At 43.3% G+C, this 23155-nt stretch overlaps 1 protein-coding gene across 3 annotated transcripts in view; it reads left to right on the plus strand.

The window, feature by feature from the left end:
- Nucleotides 1–23155, plus strand: part of Tmem245 (transmembrane protein 245) — a 66045-nt gene that overhangs the window by 13118 nt on the left and 29772 nt on the right. For 2 of the 3 annotated variants that reach the window (XM_032903831.1, XM_032903845.1), the window contains exons 4-9: nt 6822–6938; nt 8612–8848; nt 10348–10517; nt 16888–16992; nt 21204–21286; nt 22734–22824. In XM_032903831.1, the coding sequence (XP_032759722.1) occupies nt 6822–6938; nt 8612–8848; nt 10348–10517; nt 16888–16992; nt 21204–21286; nt 22734–22824 (803 nt within the window). Of the gene's footprint in view, nt 1–6821; nt 6939–8611; nt 8849–10347; nt 10518–11414; nt 11439–16887; nt 16993–21203; nt 21287–22733; nt 22825–23155 lie in introns of all 3 variants that reach the window. The other variant, XM_032903839.1, reaches the window with a different exon arrangement.

Raw genomic sequence — 23155 nt, forward strand, 5'->3', positions numbered from 1 at the left:
GCATCATTTGGGCTGTCTTAGCTTTGTGATCCACAGTGAACTTACACTTGTAGAATTAAGCTTCTGGATTTCATTAGAATTCAAAGTCTAAGTTTGTTTGGTTGCTGGACCTGGAAACTTGAATTTGTTTTAAAAGTTTACTCTAAATTTAGGGGCTCAACCCTTGGGCCTTGGGAACTCTTGGGTGGTGTTTCCTGGAACTTTAAGTCACGTAGGGGAAAAATGTGTTCAAGGTTCTCCTATGAATAATAACTTTTTGGGATACTTTTAAATTTATGTATTATTATGTGTATAGGTGTTTTGCTTACACACACACACACACACACACACACACACACACACACACACACTTATTGTGCGTGCAGTGCTGAAGAGGTGTCAGATTCCCAAAACCGTAATTATAGATGGAGCTGCAGTTTGGGTGCTGAGAATTGAACCCGGGTCTTCTGGAAGAGCAGCCAGTGCCCTTAATCACTGAGCCATGGCTTCAGCTTTTTGAGGTACTTAATAGGCTGTGTTTAGAAGTCTACAAACAATAGCAAAACAAACAAGCAAAACACCCACCAAGCAAATGAAACTGAATTGATATGACCTCCAGTCACATGAGTGGAGCTATGATTTAAGCCAGGGTCCATGACCCTCAGCCCCATGTTCTTTTCCTTTCGTTGTCCCATTGAGTGAGCAGGCATTATTCATAGTGAAAGTGTCTGCACTAATGTCTTGCCCCAGTTGTAGCTGTCATTACCTTTCTTTTGTTAGCCTGGTTGACTCATCACACGTCCATCACTTCTCTGCCCACTGGATGCTGTCCCATTGGGAGAAACCTACTGTTGTCCTAGTTTATCCTCTGTGGCTAGACTACTTGTTAGTCCTTTGCACAGGCTGGCTGATGTAATTAGATGCCAACAGTGTTCTGAACGGTATGTGTATCCACATCTGGTGGCCCAGCTTCTCTTAATAGTTCCTAGAGGGGCTCTAGTCTAGCTGGAACAGCCAAAATACTACAGTTCTCCACAGGGAAGCTGGGGTAGGGCAGGCTGCTGGTGCGGTTGCAGTCCTGGAGTTAGTGGCCAGAGGTGATGTGCAGCAGGCAGCTAGAAGCTGAAGCTGCTGAGTGAGTGGCAGGATGTGGCTGTGCTTAATTGCAGCAGTGTCAAAAGCTCAATCCAGGCCTGCCGGGTGGGGGTGGGGCCAAAGTCTAGCAACAGAAACTTGAGAGAGAAAACTTCCCTAGAGTGTTACTGCTCTAGTAAATCACCGCCTTCAGACGGCTCTTTATTACTTGTACACAGGGATCCTGTAAACATTTTCCAGTGGGGCGGGATTTAGGGGTAAATGCTTCTCATTGGCTCAGCCTGAGATGTTAGGGATGGATGCTGTCTCTACATGACTAATTGTCCTGGTCCTCCTAGTGTAGGGTGTTGTGTCACATGGTCTGGGACAGTTAGACCCTGGCTAGGAGTTGGTTCTAACGCCTTTTCTCAATTATGAAAATTCCCAGGGTTTTTGAACCAACTTCAACCTTGCTAGATCTTCTGTCTGGTTGACACAGTCCACTGCCCCCCATATACAGATACTGTCTTCCTCCACAACCAAAATTGAAAGAGTAAGAAAAGGGCCTAGAGAGATGGTTCAGCACTTAAGAGCATTGGCTCTTCTTCCAGGGGATCTGAGTTCTAGTCCCAGCACCAACCATCTGTTGCATCCCAGAACTGTGGGTACTGCAGGCATGTTCAAAGACATACATTCAGCCGTAATGCCCTTAAGTGTAAAATAAAGTGAAGGAAAGATAATGTAAATCTTTTTTAAAAACTAGGAAAACTAGGCTTCATCTAGGCCAAGATGGTTGGCCTGGAGCAGTAGTGCGGCACACCTGGCAGCTGTTCTTTTGCTAGTGATGGTTAGAAATATCTTTGCTAGCTAGAAGCTAGTGCTGCACGCTTTTAATCCCACCACTTGGAAGGCAAAAGCAGGCACAACTCTTGGAGTTCAAGGCTAGCCTGTTCTACAGAGTGAGTTCCAGAACAGCCAGGGCTTCTAGTGAGACCCTGTCTCAAAAACAAACAAACCCCCTACCTCCAACAATAACATCAAAAACAAAAAAACAACCCAGGGGGGAAAAACAGAAAGAAAAAGAAAGAAAAATCCCTTTGTGGGGAAGCTCTGGTAGTTGCTTTAGTGGCTTGGGAGAGCATATGTGAAAGAACAAGCTTGGTCCAGTGAAGCCCATGTAGAAATAAATAGGAGAAACAAAGCCAGCTGTTCATCCCTGCCCTGCAGTTATCCCAGTTAGCCTCGTAGCCTAGAGGAGCCTGTTCATACCCAGGTCCTGTGCTCTACTAGAAGCTGCTGAGAGGCAGGTGTGCTTTCCGTGTCCGTGAGAGAGGCCGCCTTCTTACAGGCTAGCAGGCCTCCATGTGTGCAGCACCTTGTGTCAGCAGCAGGCGTTTTCTCTCTCTCATTGCTGCTACTCTGGGAGAACAGCATATCAAGAAGTAGCTTCTTATTTATACTCCTATCATCATGTGTTTTCTCATCAACACTGAAAAGTTAATCTGCTAACTGTGGAATTGTATTAACTCTGACTTTGTGTCTTGTCTGTGGCCTTTGGACTTGAGCAGTGCCCCCATACTGACCCCGACCCTGTGCAGATTGATACTTGAAACCTTGGGTATTCACTTCCCCACCACCAGTCCTTGAGCCCAAGGTCGTGTACCCTTGTTTATATGTCTATTTTTAGCTGCTTTTTAAATCTAGTACCATGACCTTACCTAGAATCTCATTCTTGGCATTCATCTGTTCAGACCTTGGGATTTTTGAAGTACAGAAACATAACATGTAGAATAGAGCTCATTAAAATGTGTATCTGCTTGATAAGTTACCAGGTCTTGGGTCTATAAAGTTCACGTACCTTTTGTTAATTTTCTCTGCATGCTGCTCCTTTGACTTGTCTGAAGTTTGAGGCTCTACTCACTCATGGTCACAGAATGTTACTGCATAATTTTCATTGAATATTTACTACTGCATATTTTATTGACACTGGAAAATTGACTAGTCTATATGCTATAATTTTGATTTAACTTGCTGGTTTTACTTTTCAGATCTTTTAAGTGTCTGATGTGCTGAATGTTACTTAACCCTGAGAGAAGATACAAATATGTCTGCTAGGGATAGTATGACTAGGGAATAACTACTCTTAGGTGAAGGACGGGAGCTACAGAGGAATACTGTAGACCCAGTGGCGCGTGTTTATAGCTGTGCTGCCCACACAGTACTTGTTGATAACCGCTAAGGAGTGTTCAGTATACCTTCAGAACACCAGGGAGGATGCGATTCCACCCAGCTACATCCACGCTGGAATTTATATGGAGCTCACTTTGCTGATGAGGAGACTGGGCTTGTGGTTGTCAAGGATTCTCCTACTGCCATATTAATTGAGCCCAGGTCCTCTTGTTTCCTCACCTGCATCCATCCCCAGCCCTTGAAGTAGCCTTCCTCCATGTATAGAAACTGTGGCTTTCCACTCTGGTCTCTGTCTTCCGAATACCTGAGCACTCCTCTCCTAAGCCTGTGTTCCACCTTATTGGACTGCTTGCAGCCCTTTGCAGAGGACGCCCTTTTCTTTGTGGCATCCTTTGCTTGCACTCCCCCCACCCCCTTTTGTCTTGGAACATGTTTCTGCTGCTCTCATTTAAGCTCCAATCCCTCCTTCTAACCCCAAGATAGACTTGTTCTGTTTCTTTATGTGTCTGGTGTTTAAGTGCATTAAAGAATGCCTGATCTATGATTCATAAGAGAGAAGTCCTTTGGAAACTGTCACCTAGGCTCCTGGGATGGATTAGGCTTCATCATATTGACTGTAACTGATAGTTTTAGCTTTACATTGAATTTGAGGTTAAAGTCCTGGTCGCTTATGTTACTTGTCTTAGATGAGTAAATTTAAAAATCACCATGGAAGTTGTTTTTTAGTGTGTTCCAAGTTAGTCTCCTCTTATAATTAAATTGCCTATGCAGAAGTCTGTTCAGGACTGCGCAGGCTTGCTCACTGCAGAGGAGAGAGAGTACTGGCTTATTTTACATTTTGACTGGAAGTTCCCCCACCCCTTTACTGTTCAAGGTAGGTATCCCCACTGTGATTTTGTTTGGGGCCTTTCAGATATCTCTCCTGGGCACACTCCTGAGACTCTAGTCCTGTCCTTTCTCTGCTGCAGATGGTTTGTGAAATTCCCTCCTCAAGTATCTTCACCTCAGCCCTTACTGTTCCCTGTTGGATAATCTGGAGGGGTCGGCACCTTTGGCTTTGATCTGACAGTTTGTTGTGGAGTTCCTCAGAATCCACCCACTTTCCACACTCTGCAGACCACATCCAGGTTTCCTCTCTCTGTTCCTTCTCCAGAAAAGCAAGATTGAGTTAAGTACATCTCAGAACTGGTCACTTATTTCCAGGGCAGGCGGCCACTGTGTGGATTCTGAAAGGGCAGTGGCAAGGATGTTTGTAGCAAGGACATTGCTGTGTGACTCATGTCCCTGCTACTGGCTTGACTGGAATGCTGCACTATGTTTGCAAGATGTTGCTGTTGTGAGAAACTGAGTAGAAAGCACTAGGTCACTTTTTAGAGCTGCACACAAGTCTATATGTATTGCTTTATATTTCCATAGGGAGGGAGGAGATTACTCTGTTTACAATTCCAGTGCTTTTCTGTTCCTGTTGGATAAAGACTAAAGCATGGTTTCTGCCTAATACCATTTGCTTACTGATCATAGCTGTTTCTTTGGTCCTGGTGTCCCACCAGCTTCTGTGCTCTCCACGCACTGACCTTCTTTGGCTATTGTTTGCATGTTGGCTTCTCTCCATAGCCTTCTGCTAGCTTCCTTCTATCCTAAGGCTATTTTTGGTATTTGTTTAATTCCCTCTCCTCTCTTAAAATATCAATTATATTTTCATGTTTAAAGAAAACTTCCTTTGGGCTTGGAGAAATAACTTTGAGGCTAAGAGCTCTTGCTGCTCTTACAGAGGACCTGTGTTCAATTCTCAGCACCCACATGGTGGCTTACAACCATCTGGATCTCTAGTTCCAGATCTGCACCTTCTTTTGGCCTCTGTGGGCACCGCATACGTGTGGTATACAGACATATAGTGCAGGCTAAGCACCCATGTACAATGAAAATAATCCTTTAAAGAAAGAACCCTTCCCTTATTTTCTGGTTATGTCAGGTTTCTTGTCTTAAAGCTAGTGAAACACCTGCTCCATGTAGGGCAGCTATAATTTGTCACTTACAGTTTTTGTGTTTTTTGTTGTTGCTTGTTTGTTTTTGTTTTTTAACTTATGGTTTTTATGTGCTTTTTATTGTTTGTTTTTGTTTTTAAAATTTGAGTATGTCTCTTCACTACACTCTGGGAATTGGGTTTTTGTCTTTATTCTCCAACACATGGTACCAACACATGACACTAGTGAGCACTGAGGACCTGTCAGACATAGCAGGTACCTCTTTTCTTCTCTGCTGAAGCTTGCCTTTTGCTATAGTTAAAGGGCTTGGGTGTTTATAGGCCAGGAGACCAATATCCCAGCACAGACATGCAGTTTATGTCCTCTTCCCGACTGTGAGTGACAGCTTCTCCCTCAGTGCTTCTTTCATGTGAAATTTACTGGAGCATGGATGGGACATGGTTAAGCTGGTAGCTTTGCATTTTGATGGCTAAATTGAGGCTCCAGCTTTTTATCTCAAGTAGATGACCAGTCTTTAATTCGTTAGATGTATGGGATTAATTGGAGCTGATGGAAGCATTGTAGTCAGGGGAAGTGCTCACTGTCTCCAGGAATGTTTCAGACAGAAGGCCATGGATACTCTGCTTGCCATTCACTTAGAGATCAGCCTTCAGAGACTCTGGAACTTTGAATAAGTTGCTGCAGAAAATCACAGGCCTGCAGAGTAGTGCTTGCTGTGTGGGAGCTTCATGGCTTCCAAATGACAGTGTGTCCTTCTGTTACCCAAATCTTGCACGTCTACTTGCTTGATGGAAACTGCTTCTGCACATGACACTTTGGGGAGCATTGCTAGATAAGCTCTAACTTGTAAGAAAGCCTATTAGAACCTGATGTTGTGAGCTAGTGTGCTCAGTCTGCCGTGCCGTAGCCTGTAAGAGACTGACCATCAAAGACATACCTCACACGCCAGTAGATGTTTGATTCGAATCCAGTGCAAATGAGAGTTCAGTATTTTCCAGCAGAAATTTTACAGTGACCCAAATAATGATGTTCTTTTAGATTTTCCAATGGTATATTTTCTCTTTGCTGATGTTTTATACTTTGTAGATCTGTTTTTGTACAATATCTATATATTTGCATCTTCATTTATGTAATGTTATTACTGTGAACAATAAATGTGGGCTGTCCCATATTGTATTGGAACCTAAGGATACAAGATAGTGTAGGACAGTTCAATCAGCGATCTCTCAAGACTCTATGCAATGTTTTCCAGTGGAAATGTGCATTAAAATCATCTGGTAAAGTGGTTTTCTTTCTTTCTTTCTTTTTTTTTTTTTAAAGCACAGCATTTTGAATTTATTTGCTTGGATGCAGTGTCTGGCTGCTTACCAGCATGAGGGTCTCACATGAAGACAGACTGTCCAGGGATTAGCAGCTGACATTTTGAGGTGCTCTTCCTTGGTAAAGACCCACAGTGCCTGAGAAATCACTAAATTACCATTTTGGTTTGTTGCTACTGAAAATAGTTTTGGTTTAAATTGACAGGAATTCCTGCTTATTTGCTTAAAGGATTTTAAAACTGTGTTTCTTCTCTCCTACCCTGACCCTTTACAGGGGCAGAATTACCAGGACAAGTGATCTCCATGGCTGCTTCTACACTTGCAAACTTGGCCATCTCCATCACTGGGTATGAGTCGAGCAGTGAAGACCAGCCCTCTGACCCGTCAGCAGGTGACTGACCTCATGAGAGCCATGATGAGCTAGAAGGGGAGGGGACAGAGTGAAGATCAGGCTTGCGGTCCTCCGTCACTTTCATTCTGACTGCTGTTTTATTCCACAGCCTCATGTATTTTCCTCATGCTTTCAATTGTTTACCTTCTTAGGCTTCCTGTCTTGGCCCTTTCCCTTGCTGCTTTGTCAAACATGCCCGTCTGATACTTCTCATCCCGTTCTCTTGTTTCACTCCTATTTACCATCCCTCGTTCTACCCAGCTCTGTGCTCTCCTTGTCTTGGTTTTTTATTTTCTCTTCGTTTTCCAGCAGCCAGTTCTACATTATTCTGTTTTTTTATGCTTATTCTTCCCTTCCAAACTCCCATCTGTTTTTGTTTGTTTGTTTGTTTGTTTGTTTGTTTTTCTACCTGGAAAGGTTTGATGAGAGAGTAGAAGAGGGGAGGAGTAAAAGAGGCCAGCCATGGCACATGGAGGGAAGGGGGGGATGAGGAGAGAAGAGACGAAGGGGAGAGCAGGGGAGAGGAAAGAGCGAGAGAGAACGAGAGCCAGACTCCCCATCTGTATCTGATGTTTTTCTTTTACACATTTTCTGCATTCGTTTTTTTTTCCTGAAGTTTTTTTCTGTTTAAGTAAAAGCACAGTTTGAATATATTTCCTGGCTTCCCGATGCAGACCTCTGGTTGCTCTGGGAGGTTTAGCTTCTGTGGATCCAGCTGGTAGATTCATGCCAGGTTCGGAGCCACACTGTACCGTACTCTCAGTTCAGAAGTGTGTGAGTCTGTTCTAATTTGTGCTAAGGCATCCATTAGTGCCATGGGTATTTGGAGGTGGAGAATGTTACAGAAAATGCTGTTTTAAAGTGTATATGGTTAGTATGTGTGTGTGAGTAGAGGCCAGAGGTTGATACCAGTGTTTTTCTTAGCCACTTTCTACCTTATTATTTGAAGTAACATCTTTCATGGCTAAAGCTTATCAGGTTTCCTTGGTTGCTTGCCAGTGAGCTTCAGTGATCTGTCCCTATTTTTCGAGCACTGGGATTGCAGCCCTTTCTATGTTTATGTTGGGGATCCTAACTCAGGTCTTTGTGTTTATGTACCAAATAATTTACCAGTTAAACCTTTTTTCTATCTCCCATATAGCAAGCTTTTCTTGAAGAACTGACTTAAGACATATTTAAAGAAGGAAAACTTTAGGAGAGAACCATGCAGTGAAGTAGGAACTCTTACTTTTCTTGTACATGAAAGTGTGTTTCCAAAGTGGAGCGGGATGATACTTAAGGTTACATAGAATTACTGCTCTGGCGTCTGTCGTTCCCCTGACCTGGAGTCTTCAGATCAGAGCACAGTCAAACAAAAGCATGCTATTGTCTGCTTCACTTTTAGCCTTGACCCATGTGCATAGATACATGTAGGCAAAGCATCCATATAAATAAAGATGAATCTCAGAAAATACCTAACTGTGTACAGGGAAAGGTAGAATATTTGCTGTCTCCCAGCAAACCTGATTCCTCTACACCACAGCCCTGATGGCAGGAGGTTTGTTTCCGTGCAAGCCTTCTGTCTCTTTAACCCAGTGCAGTCCTGCCTCACTTCCAGTGTGGTATGTTTTGTATTGTTGTTTTCTCATGTGAACTAAGACAGTGTGTGACTTTCTGTCTTTGCCGTTTTCTAGAGCCCACAGACAAGGGAGAACCTCCTCCAGCACTGTCTGCTTCTTCTTCCTCCTCCTCTCGTTCCTCACCCTCTTCTCCTTCACCTACTTTGGGCAGACAGAGGCCTGAGATGGGAACATTTCTCAGAAAGAAGAAAACGAGTGACATTTACTTTGTGTCTCTTGTGTGGGCCATCATTGCCGTCCAGCTCTGGCTGAACCTGTGGATCGTACAGCTGCTGCCGGTGCCCGTTGCAGGTTGTCGTTTGGTTAAGTATGGTTTTATCTTTCCCAGACTGTTTCTCTCCTCTTTTAGCAGTGGGATTTGAATATTTGGTATAATTTTATTGCCATCTTAAGGTAGTTGTATTTTTGCATTTAGGTCACAAGAAAAACATTTATTTTATGTGTATGAGTGTTTGCACACATATGTGTGTCCACAGAGGCCAAAAAAGGGTACTAGATCCTATAGAACTTGAGTTTCAGACAGTTATGAGCTGCAGAGTGTTCCAGGACAGCCAGGGATATATGAACAGACCCTGCTTCAAAGACAGACAAACAAAATCTAGTGAAGGAATTACAGAACTGCTCTATCATACTATGTTAGTTACCTTTCTATTGGTGTGAGAAAACACCATGACCAGGACATGTTATAAAAGAAGGCATTAATTAGAGGCTCACTGTCCTGTGACCATCATGGTGGGTAGCATGGCGGCAGGCAGGCAGTCATGAAACTGGAGTAGCAGCTGAGAACTTAGATGTTGATAGAACAGGTCTGAAAGAGTGGAGAAGGCCCAGACACACAGACATGCACACATGCAGGGAATGGCACGGGCTCTTGAAACCTTGGAGCTTTCCACCTAGTCTGCTTCCTCCAGGAAGGCCACACTTCCTTACTTTTCCCAGACAGTTCCACCAGTCGAGGAGCAAGAAGTTAAATCTATGGGAACCATTCTTTTCTTGCTGGTTGTTTTTTTTTTTTTTTTTTTGGGGGGGGGGTTATTTGTTTTGTTTTTGAAGACAGGACTTCTCTGTATAGCCTTGGCTGTCCTGAAACTCACTCTGTAGATCAGGCTGGCCTTCAACTCACAGAGATCCCCTGCTTCTATCTCTTGAATTCTGGGACTAAAGGCCACCACCCAGCAAGCCTATGGGAACCATTCTTACATAAACCACCACTAACATGCAGCTTATAAAGTTGGAATTAAGAATATTGGTCTCAGGAGTTAAAGAAATTCTAGTGGAAAGAAATCATTACCTAGGCCCACCCTCATTAATAAGTAAGTAGCCCTTCTTCTGGCCTCTTCCTCGTTGGCTTTAACAGCTAACTTTCTGCTGAACTCTGACCTTTATTCAGGGCACCATCTCATGAGGAAACAGGAGCACAGTTGGAAATCCTGTCGTGGTAGAAAGCCATGGGGAAGAGCAGCTGTAATGGCCAAGGAAATCAGTACATGTTGGGGCTCAGTTTTCCTTAATCAGGAAGAGGGAAGCCATTGTAGTTCATGTTTGTAGGCTGGACACTGAGCCCTGTCTCATCCTGAGATTCAGCTTCACGAAGGTGATGTTCAGCTAATGGGGCTTCCTTGAAAGTGTGCCTGGCCAGTTTCTTCTTTAGTACTTGTGGTCCTTTCGCTCCCTTCTACCATGGTCTTGTTTTAGTACTAGCTTTACTGTTTAGAATGGAAGCTAGGGAACGTTTTTATGTTCTGCCTTTCAAATCCGTGTTCCTGTGTTTGTTTGCATCTTCTTTATAGTCTGGATCATCAAAAAGCTGGTGATTCACTTTGGAGTGGTGGGCTTCCTGGAGAAACGTTGCCACGCATGGTGGCAGGTGATCGAGAGCTTCCTGAAGGAGCGGCAGGAGGCTTTAGCACCTTGGCCAATTACTGGGCTTGGAAAGTTCTTACTAAAAGTTGATAGCAAGGTATCGTATGATTGGGCTGCTCCAGTGGGGTGTTTGTATTTCGTGGCTTGAACAGTCCATTGATAATGTGCACTGTATCTGATTCTCCATGCAAATTTAAGGCTTAGAATTATGGTTCACATGAGGATAGAGTGGATTTAGATGAAATAAGTCGTTATTTTTCTTGTAAAGCAGAGAAGGTTAGGTAATGGGGTGGTGGCTGAGAGGGGAATGTTTTGGAGTGATTTTTGTTTGTTAGATACTGTGCTAAGTTACAGGGAAACTTAACCAGTCATGGACCCCCAGAGAGTGCAGCGCAGCTTAATGCCAAGGGATAGTAATTTCTGAATACTTGGTAGTTAAAGGACTTGGAATCTAAATCTGCACTCTGCTTTCAGTCCCACATCTGTTATTTACAAACCTTATGACTTGGACAGATGGCTTAACTTCTCTGTCTTAGTTTCATTATCATTAAGATGGGTATAATAGCATTTACCTCACAGTGTGGTTATGTCTGATATATTGAGTGCTAGCTGTCACTCAGTGTTTACAGAGAAGTGTCTGTCTGACCTAGTAGGAGCACTGAGTGAAAATGCCCTTGTAGCCCTGGTGACAGGAATGAGAAGCTTTGGGGAAGTGTCAGCAGAGTGACCTGAGCACAGCAGTTAGGTGGAACTGGCTGTTCAGGGCTCTGCCCTGGAGAGGATGGCGGCTGTGGATTGGGAGTTACAGTAGAGCTTGTAGTTGCCATCCTGCCATCCTGATCATAAAGCAGCATTCTGTGAAAGCTCTGTAATGCACCGTTTCTTGCCCGAGCTCTCCTGACAGCTCCTCCCTGCTCTCAGTGACTGTGCTGTTGTTGCATTCTCTAATGATATCCCACTCTTCTTATCTTCTCTCACCCTCCCTGTCCTCCAGCTCTGGCACTGGCTAAATAAGAAGGTAATAAACGTGTGGGTGTGGTTGTCACTACTGAATTTTACACCCTGCCCCAACCCCTCACTATCTCCTTTCTCATTCTGTGTTTCTGTCCATATACAGTAAACTAAGATTTGTTTTAAAAACTTTAACTATAAGCTATGGAAGGTCGCAAAATATGAGTTCTGTCAGTCATTTACTAAAACTTCCACCACGCTGCTAGGATGTGAATGGATCCCTTTGTCAGGTTTTTAAGAAGTTATATCTTGTAGTCCTTCTGTCCAGAAATGGATTTCCTTGTTTTTTCTCTAGTGTGGCAACTCTGGTCTCTTTCTTTGGGTCAGGGTCCCGCTGTGTAGCCACCTTCTATCCTCCTGCCTCAGTCTCCTGAGTGCCAGGACTACAGACATCTACCGCCAGACCCAGCTGCTGGTTCCTTTGTGTGTGAGACACATTAAGTTACACAGTAAAGAGACTCTATTGCTAGTTTTTCTATAAGCGACACAGAAAGTTTTAAAAACTGGCAAATCTGTAAAAGCACTTGTTGAATTTATCTTATTTCTTGGTTAGTAATTTTTTGCTCTTTTTTTTTTTTTTTTTTTTTTTTTTTATTTTTCTTAGCTTGGACTTCTATTGCTGTGGTAAAGCACAACTTGGGGAGGAAAGGGTTTATTTCCTCTTACATGTCTCAGTAACAGTCCATCATGAAGAGAAATCAAGGTAGGAACTGAAGCAGACATTGTGGAGGAAAATACTGCTTACTGGTTTACTCCTTCCGGCCTGCTCAGCCTGCCTTTTTATTTAACTCAGGACCACCTACCTCCTCAGGGATGGCACCACCCACAGTGGGCCCTCCCACCCCCCAGGTCAACACTAGTCATGAAAATGTTCCACAGGCTTGCCTTCAAACCAGTCCGGTAGCGACATTTTCACAATTGAGGTCCCCTCTTCTCAAATGACTTTAGCTTGTGTCAAGGTGACAAAAATTAACTAGGACTCCTGTGTCGCAGAAACATTTATTTATTTATTTATTTATTTATTTATTTATTTATTTATTTATGAATGACAACCTGTAGTCATGGCCTGCAAAATTGTGTTTCATGAGTCATGTATGAAGTTTTTCTGTAGGAACCATTTTCCATGATTGGCATGGGATTGTAAAAAGCAGATTTCATATAAATTCCTAAAGCCAGTCTATAGGTGTAAGGAATGTTGTGCCTTTGAGATTTAGTCAAGATAGAGCAATATTTGGCTTTCAGATCCTTAGGACATGGTTTGCAAGAGGTGGCATCATGTGTATGTGTTCTGTTTACACACAAGACTCAGGTTCAATAAAAACTGTAACAAACCTTAAAGATGTGGGTATAGGTGAAGGCACATAGTTCAATTTTCAGTTTTTAGTTACTTATTTGTATTTGTTTTTGTGGTACTGAGGGTCAAATTCAGGCCATGAGCATGTCAGACTGTCATACACTGCTAGATGCAGATATGACATTTAAATATGGGGATTAGAATTTACCCTCTTCTTTCCCTTCCTGGCATCACTTGAGATTTTAAACTTATTGCAAGCAAATAATGTATAAAATATACTCTACTCCCACATGTATGTGGTCGTATATGCCTGATTACTTATAAATTAGTGTTTATAGGACATGAGTGTATTTGTCTGTCATCAATCTATGTATAAATGTCGGTATGCCTCTATCATCCATGCCTACTTGTCCACCTATCTTCTATCTATATGTAGAGTCTAGATACATCTATATATCTATATATCGAGAGAGACCGACAGAGACAGAGACCGGCAGAGGGAGGCAGAGAGTCAGACACTGAGACGGAGAGCCAAACACGGGGAGACGGAGAGCCAGACACGGGGAGACGGAGAGCCAGACACGGGGAGACGGACACACTTGGAGAGAGACACACTTGGAGAGAGACACACATGGAGAGAGACACACATGGAGAGAGAGACACACATGGAGAGAGAGAGACACACATGGAGAGAGACACACATGGAGAGAGACACACATGGAGAGAGACACACATGGAGAGAGACACACATGGAGAGAGACACACATGGAGAGAGAGACACACATGGAGAGAGAGACACACATGGAGAGAGAGACACACATGGAGAGAGAGACACACATGGAGAGAGAGACACACATGGAGAGAGACACACATGGAGAGAGACACACATGGAGAGAGACACACATGGAGAGAGACACACATGGAGAGAGACACACATGGAGAGAGACACACATGGAGAGAGACACACATGGAGAGAGACACACATGGAGAGAGACACACATGGAGAGAGACACACATGGAGAGAGACACACATGGAGAGGGAGAGAGACACACACATGGAGAGGGAGAGAGACACACACATGGAGAGGGAGAGAGACACACACATGGAGAGGGAGAGAGACACACACATGGAGAGAGAGAGAGACACACACATGGAGAGAGAGAGAGACACACAGATGGAGAGAGAGAGACAGAGAGACACATGGAGAGAGAGAGACAGAGAGACACATGGAGAAAGAGACAGAGAGACACATGGAGAAAGAGACAGAGAGACACATGGAGAAAGAGACAGACACATGGAGAGAGAGACAGAGACAGAGTGTAACATACATTTTGTTAACTTTAATTGAAGTAAAGTGGTTATGTATGTTTCCCCAGTTGGGGTGTATTGAAATTTTGTGGTGTGAATTTTCTTCAAGATAAGAAAGAAATAAATTCATTAAGTTTAATATGCTCTACCTCAGTGAACTAAAAATAAGTTGGGAAACCTAATTTATGAGCCTTATGTATGCTGAAAAGCAGAGTGTGTGTTCTAGAGCAGTGCATAAGGAATTCTAGTTCCTTAAAGGCTTGATGTGCAAAGCCAGTTGGCTCAGTAGAAGTTTTAGAGTAGAGCTTAGTGTAATTAAGTTTTAAAAGTACATCATCTTTTCATATTTAAAATATTTACCACAGCATTTTAAAGCAGTTTCTTTTAAGAACAAAACCTTAAAGGTTATTAATTGGTCATGGCCTGGAAAGACTGGAGAAATTCCTAGAGACCATGTGTGTTCCACGGCCCAGCAGTATGGTGGTAGTTTGTTGCCTTTGCCCAGTGTGAGCATGGGCAGGGGAAGATCAGCTTCCTTGGAAAGAAATCGTCTCACACTCCAGAGAGACCCAGCCGCCTCTGTCCATGTCTCTCTTGCTCTTTTTCACTCACACACTCAGCAGTTGCTGCTTTTCCTTCATTCACCTCTACTGGCCTGTTTAAGTGTCTGAGTGTTTTGCCTGCATTACATATGTCTGTGTATGTATGTATGTATGCATGGTGTATACATGTGCACTATGTACATGCCTGATGCTGCCAGAAGAGAGCATTGGATTCCCTGAACTGGTTTATAGACAGTGGAGCTACCGTGTGGGTGCTGGGACTGAGCTGGGCCCTCTGCAAGAGCGCCCCCTTCATATTCAGCAGGTCGGGAAGGACAAGAGTCTCCGGAGCCTTCAGCCTCGTTTCTGACTAAGCTGGAGTCAGGAAGACTCTGCTCTAAGCTGTGAAGTCTGAGTTTGAAACTGGTGGGGCTATGAGTGGAATGCCAAGGTTTAAATGTTAATGCCACCTGGCGGGAGGTTAGGGCTCCATGCTTTCTCAGATTATTTTCATTTAAAACCATGCCATTAAGGATGCTGTTTTCTGTACTTTTACAAGCTGTTGTTCCTGGAAACAAATCTGGTTGTGACTCTGAAATAAACTTAGTGTTTATTACACAGCCCATATTCCTGGTTTGTAGAGCTTTAGAGAGGAGTGAGGTAGCCTTTCCCCAGGGACCTGCCTGCCCCAGGAGCCCCCTGATGTGCGAACCTCTCCGTTCATTGATTTTAGAACTTATCTTCACAGTAACACACCTGACCTTCCATACCTTAGAAACCTGTTGTTTGTTTCTTTGTTTTTTTAAATTCTCTGCATTGTCTCTGATGCTTTGATAGCATGCATTGATGCTTAACTTTTCTGTTTGAAGCTCTTGGATGTCAACATCACAGATTAACTTTTTGTGTCTGAGCTCACTGGTGCTAAGTGAGGACCGGTGAGCCTCAGGGGAGACTCGAAGAGTTTAACCTTTGAACAAATAAATAATAAAAGGTGCACTTTTTAAAAAAACTGTCGCTTTTAGCAATTTGACTAACTGTATAGTGAGCATAATTCAATTTAAATTAGGAATAACTTAAGCAGTATCATAGCTCATGCTTGGGTTGAAGGGCACAGTGGCACATTAGCATTGATCTCATTAAGTCTAACTTTGAATTTTAAATGGTGGCTTTGCATGGCAGGAAGTGTAGAAATTATCATTGTTACATATTCTAAAGCCAAAATGTGCTTAAGATGTAGGATTATTGGAGTTGTAAAAAAGTGAGATCTTCCAGTAAAGATAGAATGTCAGTCAAACAACATTTTAAGGAAAGCTTAAACTTAATTATTAGTTAAGGAATAGGGATTATGCTGCGGGTTATATACTTCATTGAGTTAGAATCATGTCACAGAGCCTGTGTTTCCAATAGAATAGAAGCTTCTAGTGGAATAGCAGGACTTCAACATGTATTTTACTGTGAAATATCTAAATCTAAAAGCCCTGGAACTGCAGTAATTGTTTAGCAGGTAAGGGCACCTTTGGCCAAGTGACTTGAGTTCAGTCTGGGAGAGCCACGGCGCAGGGAGAGAACCTATCTTCCGTGCCCTCTGATCCCATACCAGCAGCTGTGTGTACCCCCAAGTAAATAAACACATACACTTAGCTTTTTGAAAATTTAAAGCCTTAAACATACGTTCATTTTAAAAAACAAAACAAATACAAAAAACTACTCACTTGCCCACTATCCACCTCAGTAGAGCGCACCCACCTCCCAAGGTCTGGTGCCTGGGAGCCGTTACTCTGAATCTGCTGTTACCCCTGCCTTAGTATTACATACATCAACACTCACAGTCTTTATGACCCACTGGAATGTAGATGCTGTCTGTTGTTGCTCCTGCTCTCTGTGTCATCTAGGAGATGTTTTACAAGGAACATGCCCTCTGTCAAGCCATCTATGTTGGCTGATAAGAAGACAGCCTCATGAACAAGCTCAACTGAGGGAGTGTCTTAGTTCTGGGAATGTATTTACCAGGCCGCATGAGTTAGAGATTGAAGTGTGAGTGTAGCATAGCGGGAATTCAGGGGTACATGTGGACTGATTGAATTCTGGTTGACTCTCCTTACATAGCCATGACAGTAGTGAACTCCACACATAACAGCAGCAATTAATACTTAACTTTCTAAAGTTGCTTCTAGCTTTACTGCATTAGTCGGTATGTTGTTGCTTGTTTTGCAATGCTGAGTATACTGTATTTGTGATATTTGAGTACACACATGTGTTTATTAAGTGATACTTTGAAAATAAGTAATCCTCCTCTTTTATTTCCATGCAGATGATCATCTGGTTGGAGAAGATGTTAGATAAAATTATTAGCATTTTCATCATATTCTTGCTAGTAATAGGAACCCTTCTTTTAGCCCTTCTCCTGACTGCAAAGGTAAAGTACATTAACCAGTATTCTTTTATAACAAAGTCCTTGTTGCTGGGTTGCGTATGCAGAAGAGGCTAGCAGAAGCAAATGGAAAATATCATTTGGCTTGTCAGAAGTACCTCTGCCTACTTATTTCCATTTTGTACATTTGTAGTTTTTCTGTGAGTCTGCCTAGAATGCTTTCTTTTTAAATCTTATTTGTATACATTTTATTTGGTTATTGAGTCTTAAGCAGAAAGTGCAGTTTTTTTTTATAAAAGGATCCTGAAAATAATCCCTGCTCCCAGCCATAGAATAAGAGGTTTCTGAACTAGTGTGGTAGCTCCTGATCCAGCTAGTACAGTGCCCTTCTTTCTCCTCCCCGGGGTTCTTGTCTTGATGTCTTCTGGTAGCGCTGCAGACACTGGCCTCAGACCCCTGGGTTCAGGTGGCTCTCCCGCCCCAGTCTTCTGCACCTCCATGAAGAGGCGTACATTGCACTGACGTTAGCTCCTTCCCTGCTGCCTCACTGGTCTCCTGTGGGTGTTTAAGTCTGGTGCAGTCCAGGTACCTGCTTTTGTCTTTGCTGCTGTGCTGTGTGTCTGTTTTGAAATGCTGTCCTCTGGGCATGGTGTGGCCATTGCTCTCTCTGCATCAGGACCCAAAGGGGACTCTCAGAAAGCTGTGACCACTAACCTTCCCTCCCGAAGGGAAGGAGGTCGCACTCGGTACGTGTGGCAGCTCACATAGGGTCTTTATTTCTTCCTTTTCAGATTCAGCTGTAGTTTGTTTCCTATTTTGATGTCCTCAAGAAGCACCGCTGTATTGTACCTTTGCTCTGATGCCTTTGCCGAGTGCATCTACATTTTCAGTGCATTCTTATCCTTATTTATCTGTTTGACTCCACTTCAGATTTTGGTGTTCTGTTTCAGAGTATGGTGAAGCTTACATGAAATAATGGCCATCAAAACTTCTCTAACAGTCTTGCAGTGTCGTAGTAACGTCACCAGTAGATGACCGAGGGTAACAGTTGCTAAGGCATTGCATTGCGCTTATCATGAGCTGTCACCACTCGGAAGTTCTGTTCTTCAGTCAGGCAGTTACAGTGTATTTACTTTCTCCCCTGCAGCAGACTCCATTAGCACTTCTGTCTGTCTGTCTGTCTCATTGCTGATCCTGTCTGTTCTCCAGGTAGTAGTCACATGCAGTCACTTCGTGCAACTGCACAGACATGAGCTCTCTGTCTTTTTACCATGTTTACCTGAGGTGGCTGTTACACAGGACTTCTCAGTAATTTTGTCTATTGGCTCTCTTCCTTCTTTGTCCCTTTGTCCATCTGTTCCTTTGCATAGACCTTCTGCCCGTTTCCTCGGTTGTGCTCTTCTGTCAGGCTCCTTACTTGTTCCACGCTGCAGTGCGTTCTGCTTCCCTCAGCTTTATCTGTGGGGATTGAACCATTTCTTGTCTAGGATTTACGTGGACTGAACTTTTGAGGGAGCCCTGTTTGGTCTCTGGCTTTTCTTTTTTCCAGTAAAGGTGCCATTTTCTGGAATACAAGACAGTGTCCACTTGAGTGGCTAATAGGTTCCTCAAATGTAACATCAGAAACTGTTCTTCCCGGATTCCTCTGTTCAGTAAGTGACAGCTCTACTCTCCTGGCTCAGTGAAGAGCTTCACCCCCAGTCTGGAATACACCTTTGTCATACATTTACTTCCTCAGAAAGTCCTTTGGTTTGACCTCGTTAGGATATCCTAGGGGCAACATCAGACTGAGGTTGTCGAGTAATTTCCTCTCCACAGAAAACAAGAGTAAAACTATCAAGTTCTTACCAATGCCACTTAAAGCCATTGGAAAATGATCAGTTAGAGTCATGTTAGCTTTGAGTTATTCTGCAACAAAACTCTGCAGCTTCTTCTGAAGGAATTGTTTGCATGTTTGGTGCAGTCTCTTTTGTCTGCTTTCTCTGTGTGGCCTGTGTTCTTGGTGTGTGCTGTGGAATGCCATCCTTCAGGCGCAGTGTGGCCATTTCTGTTCTGTACTAGGCTAATGAGGCAGCTCCTCAGATGCGCTCAGAGCTCTCTGCCTGCGAATATAGGAGTTCATGACTGAGACAGGGATGCGACCTTTCATGTCGGTGCTGTAGCTGCCTTTATAGTTGCCCATGCTCTTTTAGGGGACCCTCACCCACATGTTAAACTTGCTGGTTCACTAAGCTGGACTTGAGCAGACTCATTTGTCTGTTGTCAGTGTGGAATGTTTAAAAGTCAACAGTGTCATGGTTGTAAAGTAATGGCAAAGTCTAGTTGGAGGTGACCAGAGCCTCAGAGACGCAAGCCAGTCTTCTAGTAGCATGCAGTTGGCATGCCAAGAGCTGAGAAGGGAAAGACGAAAGAAGTAGAGTCTCACAATAGCCAAAGATTTCAACAGCCCCCAGAATGAACACAGACACCCATACCGCAGCACGCTCCAGGGAAGCTGCTGAAAGCCAGAGACAAAGAGGACCCCTTGGTGGAGGTAACCGCAGCACCATGAGAACAAAACAGTTAGGACAAGTTTTCTTACTGAGCAGTCATGAAAAGACGAAGGGGTGAAGTTAAAGACGAAGAACAAGAAGCCCGACAACAGAAATTTTATGTTTAATGAATCTCTTCTTGAAAAATAAAGATTAAGGAGCTGGAAGTATGGCAGTGTTGTCCAAGACACTGGCTTCAGTTTCCATTTGATTCTCTTCCCCTTCAAAAAGTAAAGGCAAAATAAAACTATTCCAGATAAATCACAGCAGACAGAACTAACTGATGGCAGATGTGTTCTGTAGGGAGTTAAAATAAGGTAGTGGGCCCCACCAGTCACCCACCCAGAGTACATAGCCAGACCTTATCTTTAAAACAACTAGACAGACAAATGGCTTCCAGTTGAAGAGACCGAGCTGCAGATTCCTTGGTTCCATAGGAGAGAATAGGCTAATACTTGGGCATATGGAAATGTTACAGATCTTTTCCCCCGTTATTTTAGTTTTTTTTAGTTTTTATTTTATGTATATGACTGTTTTGTGTGCATGTGTATGCACAGTCTTCCTCAGAGGTCAGAGTGGGCGTTGGATCCCCTGGAACCAGCGTTATAGATAGGTATGAGTCTCCACATGAGTGCTGGGAGCTGAACTGGGTCTTCTGCAAGGCTGCATATGTTCTTAACCAGTGAGTCATCTCTCAGCGCCTCCTTTTAGTTTCTCTTTAGATTCTGTAACTATTTAAAGAAAACATGTTGTACATTGTGATAGACAGATGAACTCCTCATGTATGTTATGTGTACATGTATACCACAGCACAAAGAAAGGGCTGGAAATGAAGCTGTATTGATGAGCAGTTACTTCGTGTAAGTCAGTATTAGCTTGAAGTAAATTGTGGTCGATATGTTAAATAGCACCTCGCAGCTTCTAAGAAGTGTAAACTTTAGGAAAACTAAAGTGGTAAAAAACCCATTTTCTTGACTTGGTTTACCCGTCTGTATCCTGCTCATTTGTTAGTTACTGGGCAAGTGCCTTAGTCACTGTCTATTACTGTGAAGACACACCATGGTCATGGCGACTCTTCCAAAGGAGAGCACTTAGTTGGGGGCTTGATTCCAGTTTCAGAGGCTTAGTCCATTGTCTTTATGGTGTGGAGCATAGCTCGTCATGCAGCTGGCATAGTACTGGAGCGCAGAGCTATATCCTGATCCATGACAGCAGAGAAGAGCCTGAGCCCGGGACGGCCGGGGACGCACTTCTCTAACAAGGCCACACCTTCTGATCCTTTCCAAATAGTGCCACTCCCTGATGACTGAGCAGTCAAATCTGTGAGCCTCTGGGGAATTTGAATTCTTATTCAAACCACCAAGCCAGGCCAGCCAGTGGCGGCTTCTCTGTGTAGAACACACAGACCATGCTCTGGCTCGTTTGTCTGCGCATCTGTGGACTCGCTGTGTTTGTGCACAGGGCTGGTGCTGCATATGAAGCTGCAGCACGGACATAATCTGTACTTAGGTCTACACTGGGAACTAGTTGTCTAGGAGTTGTGTTTGGATTTTTTTGTGTTTGGAAGGCAGATTGTTGAGCTTCTTGAAAACAGTGTATAATGTTTAGCAACTTGTAAATACCTACTTCTAAATTAATAAAAGCCAGGATATATAATTATTTGATCCTATAAAAATAATAGAAAAAGACATTTTGAATGACATTTTTTTTCTCTTCATATTATAGGTACATCAAGAGAGTGTACACATGATTGAAGTCACAAGTAGTCTGATTAATGAAACTCTAGCAAATCACCCAGAGTGGGCCAAGTAAGAATACTGTTTTGGAAAAGGATACGCATGGGTGACCTAGTTCCGCATCTGTTTGTATGGACCAGTACTCATTGGTGCAGCTCCAGTAGAAGAGAAGAGTACGGTTTGCCAGAGCCTTGATAAGCTGAAGGCTGTGGTGAGGAAGTACTTAGGATACTGCTGTGAAGGCCAGGCTGACCTAAGCCAGCCTTCACTGAGCAGTGTGACTGTTTTAATCTCTAAGATAGTCTGCCTATCCCCAGCCAACATCCCAGAGATACTTGCACTTTATGGCTTTCTCTGCTCAAGCTGTTTTCTCATGGTATCTCCTGGTTTCTCTACCCATGGCTAATCCCCCACCCCACACCCCGTTTCTATCTCAATCTTCCCGCACCCCCCGTGAGGAAATCCAGCCCTATTCTTTCCCCTGCTCAGTTATTGGCTGATCAGATAGCTTTATCGACCAATCAGGGAATAATTGGGGAGCAATGTTTACACAAAATAGGAGAGTCTCAAAATAAGAATTGGCAACCAGAGGGGTTGGGGATTTAGCTCAGTGGTAGAGTGCTTGCCTAGCAAGCGCAAGGCCCTGGGTTCGGTCCCCAGCTCTGAAAAAAAGAAAAAAGAAAAAAAAAAAGAATTGCAACCAGATATGGGTGCACACAAATGGGCATTTGAAAACTACAAGGATAATCTTTACCCAGGGCATACTAACATTATTCCATAGGTATCTAACACTGATGGACAGCCTGGGGAGTATACAAAGTACTGCTGGGGTTTGGAAAGCATCGAGTATATATATGAAAAGGCTTCTTGACTGAAGTATAGGGGAGGCCTCTTACTGTAGAACAAGTGAAACTCGAAGGCTGCAGTTCTTAATATGGCCAGACTTTTGTGAAGAGACTCTATATAAAGAGATGGGTGGGAAATAGATTGAAAATAATAAGATCACCCTTTTAATTTCTGGATATTTTGGTTCTGCATTACCTTAGGTCTGTGGGTCTCAGACATCTGCAGGGTCTCTTAGGGTACACATTTCTCTTTTAGTAGGTCTGGAACTGGGCTCAAGCATTTTCATCTCTAACAGGCTTCCAGGAAGGTTAGTGCTGGTTGTCCATAACCCATACTTTGAGAATCTTGTTGGATATTGGGTATTTCAGTGTTCCAGAATCATGTCCTCTCAGCTGACTAAGCAGGTGAACTAGGAAATGTGTGACCAGAGGAACCAGACAGAATAGAATGAAAAAGAGGCTGGGAGGTAGGTTGGCAGCATAGGTCTTGATCTTAGCGGGCTATAAAGCAAAGCCGTGAGTCAGGGTCAGGATCTTCAGGCCTGGGCATCATATGTTCTCTGTGGTAGTGATCAATCAATAATTTATTATTGGTAGCTTTAATTCAAAGCATTGTTAGAAGAATATATTGAAAATGGACTCTTTGCTTTTTCTTTTTTCTTCTTTTCTGTCAGTTGGCTTCCTGAGGCTCAGGTGGTCCAAAGAGCTCTTAATTCCGCAGCAAATAATGTATATCAGTATGGACGGGAATGGATAACTCACAAGGTAAGAAATGAGCCTTTCTTGTGCCTTTCTCTGCAGGAGAACTTTTCACAGGAGCAGCTTCTTCCTTTGATAAAAGATATGCAGAGACTCCATTTTTGAGATACATTTACATCTACAGATAGGCAAGTGCCATAGTGGAACAGACTTTCAGGACAGCACTGAGCAGTCTAGAGAAGTTGACTGCTCACTTTCTTTCAAGATAGATCTCATGTATTTGTGCATTAGGATAGGATGATCACGGAACTTAAGTGGTCAGTAGGCTTTGTGGAGGAAAAGGGAGTTGTGCAAACACAGCAATGTATCTGTATCTGCTGCTCACTGTGCTTGGTTC

Source organism: Rattus rattus, chromosome 1 (assembly GCF_011064425.1).
Source record: "Rattus rattus isolate New Zealand chromosome 1, Rrattus_CSIRO_v1, whole genome shotgun sequence".
NCBI classification, from domain to species: Eukaryota; Metazoa; Chordata; class Mammalia; order Rodentia; family Muridae; genus Rattus; species Rattus rattus.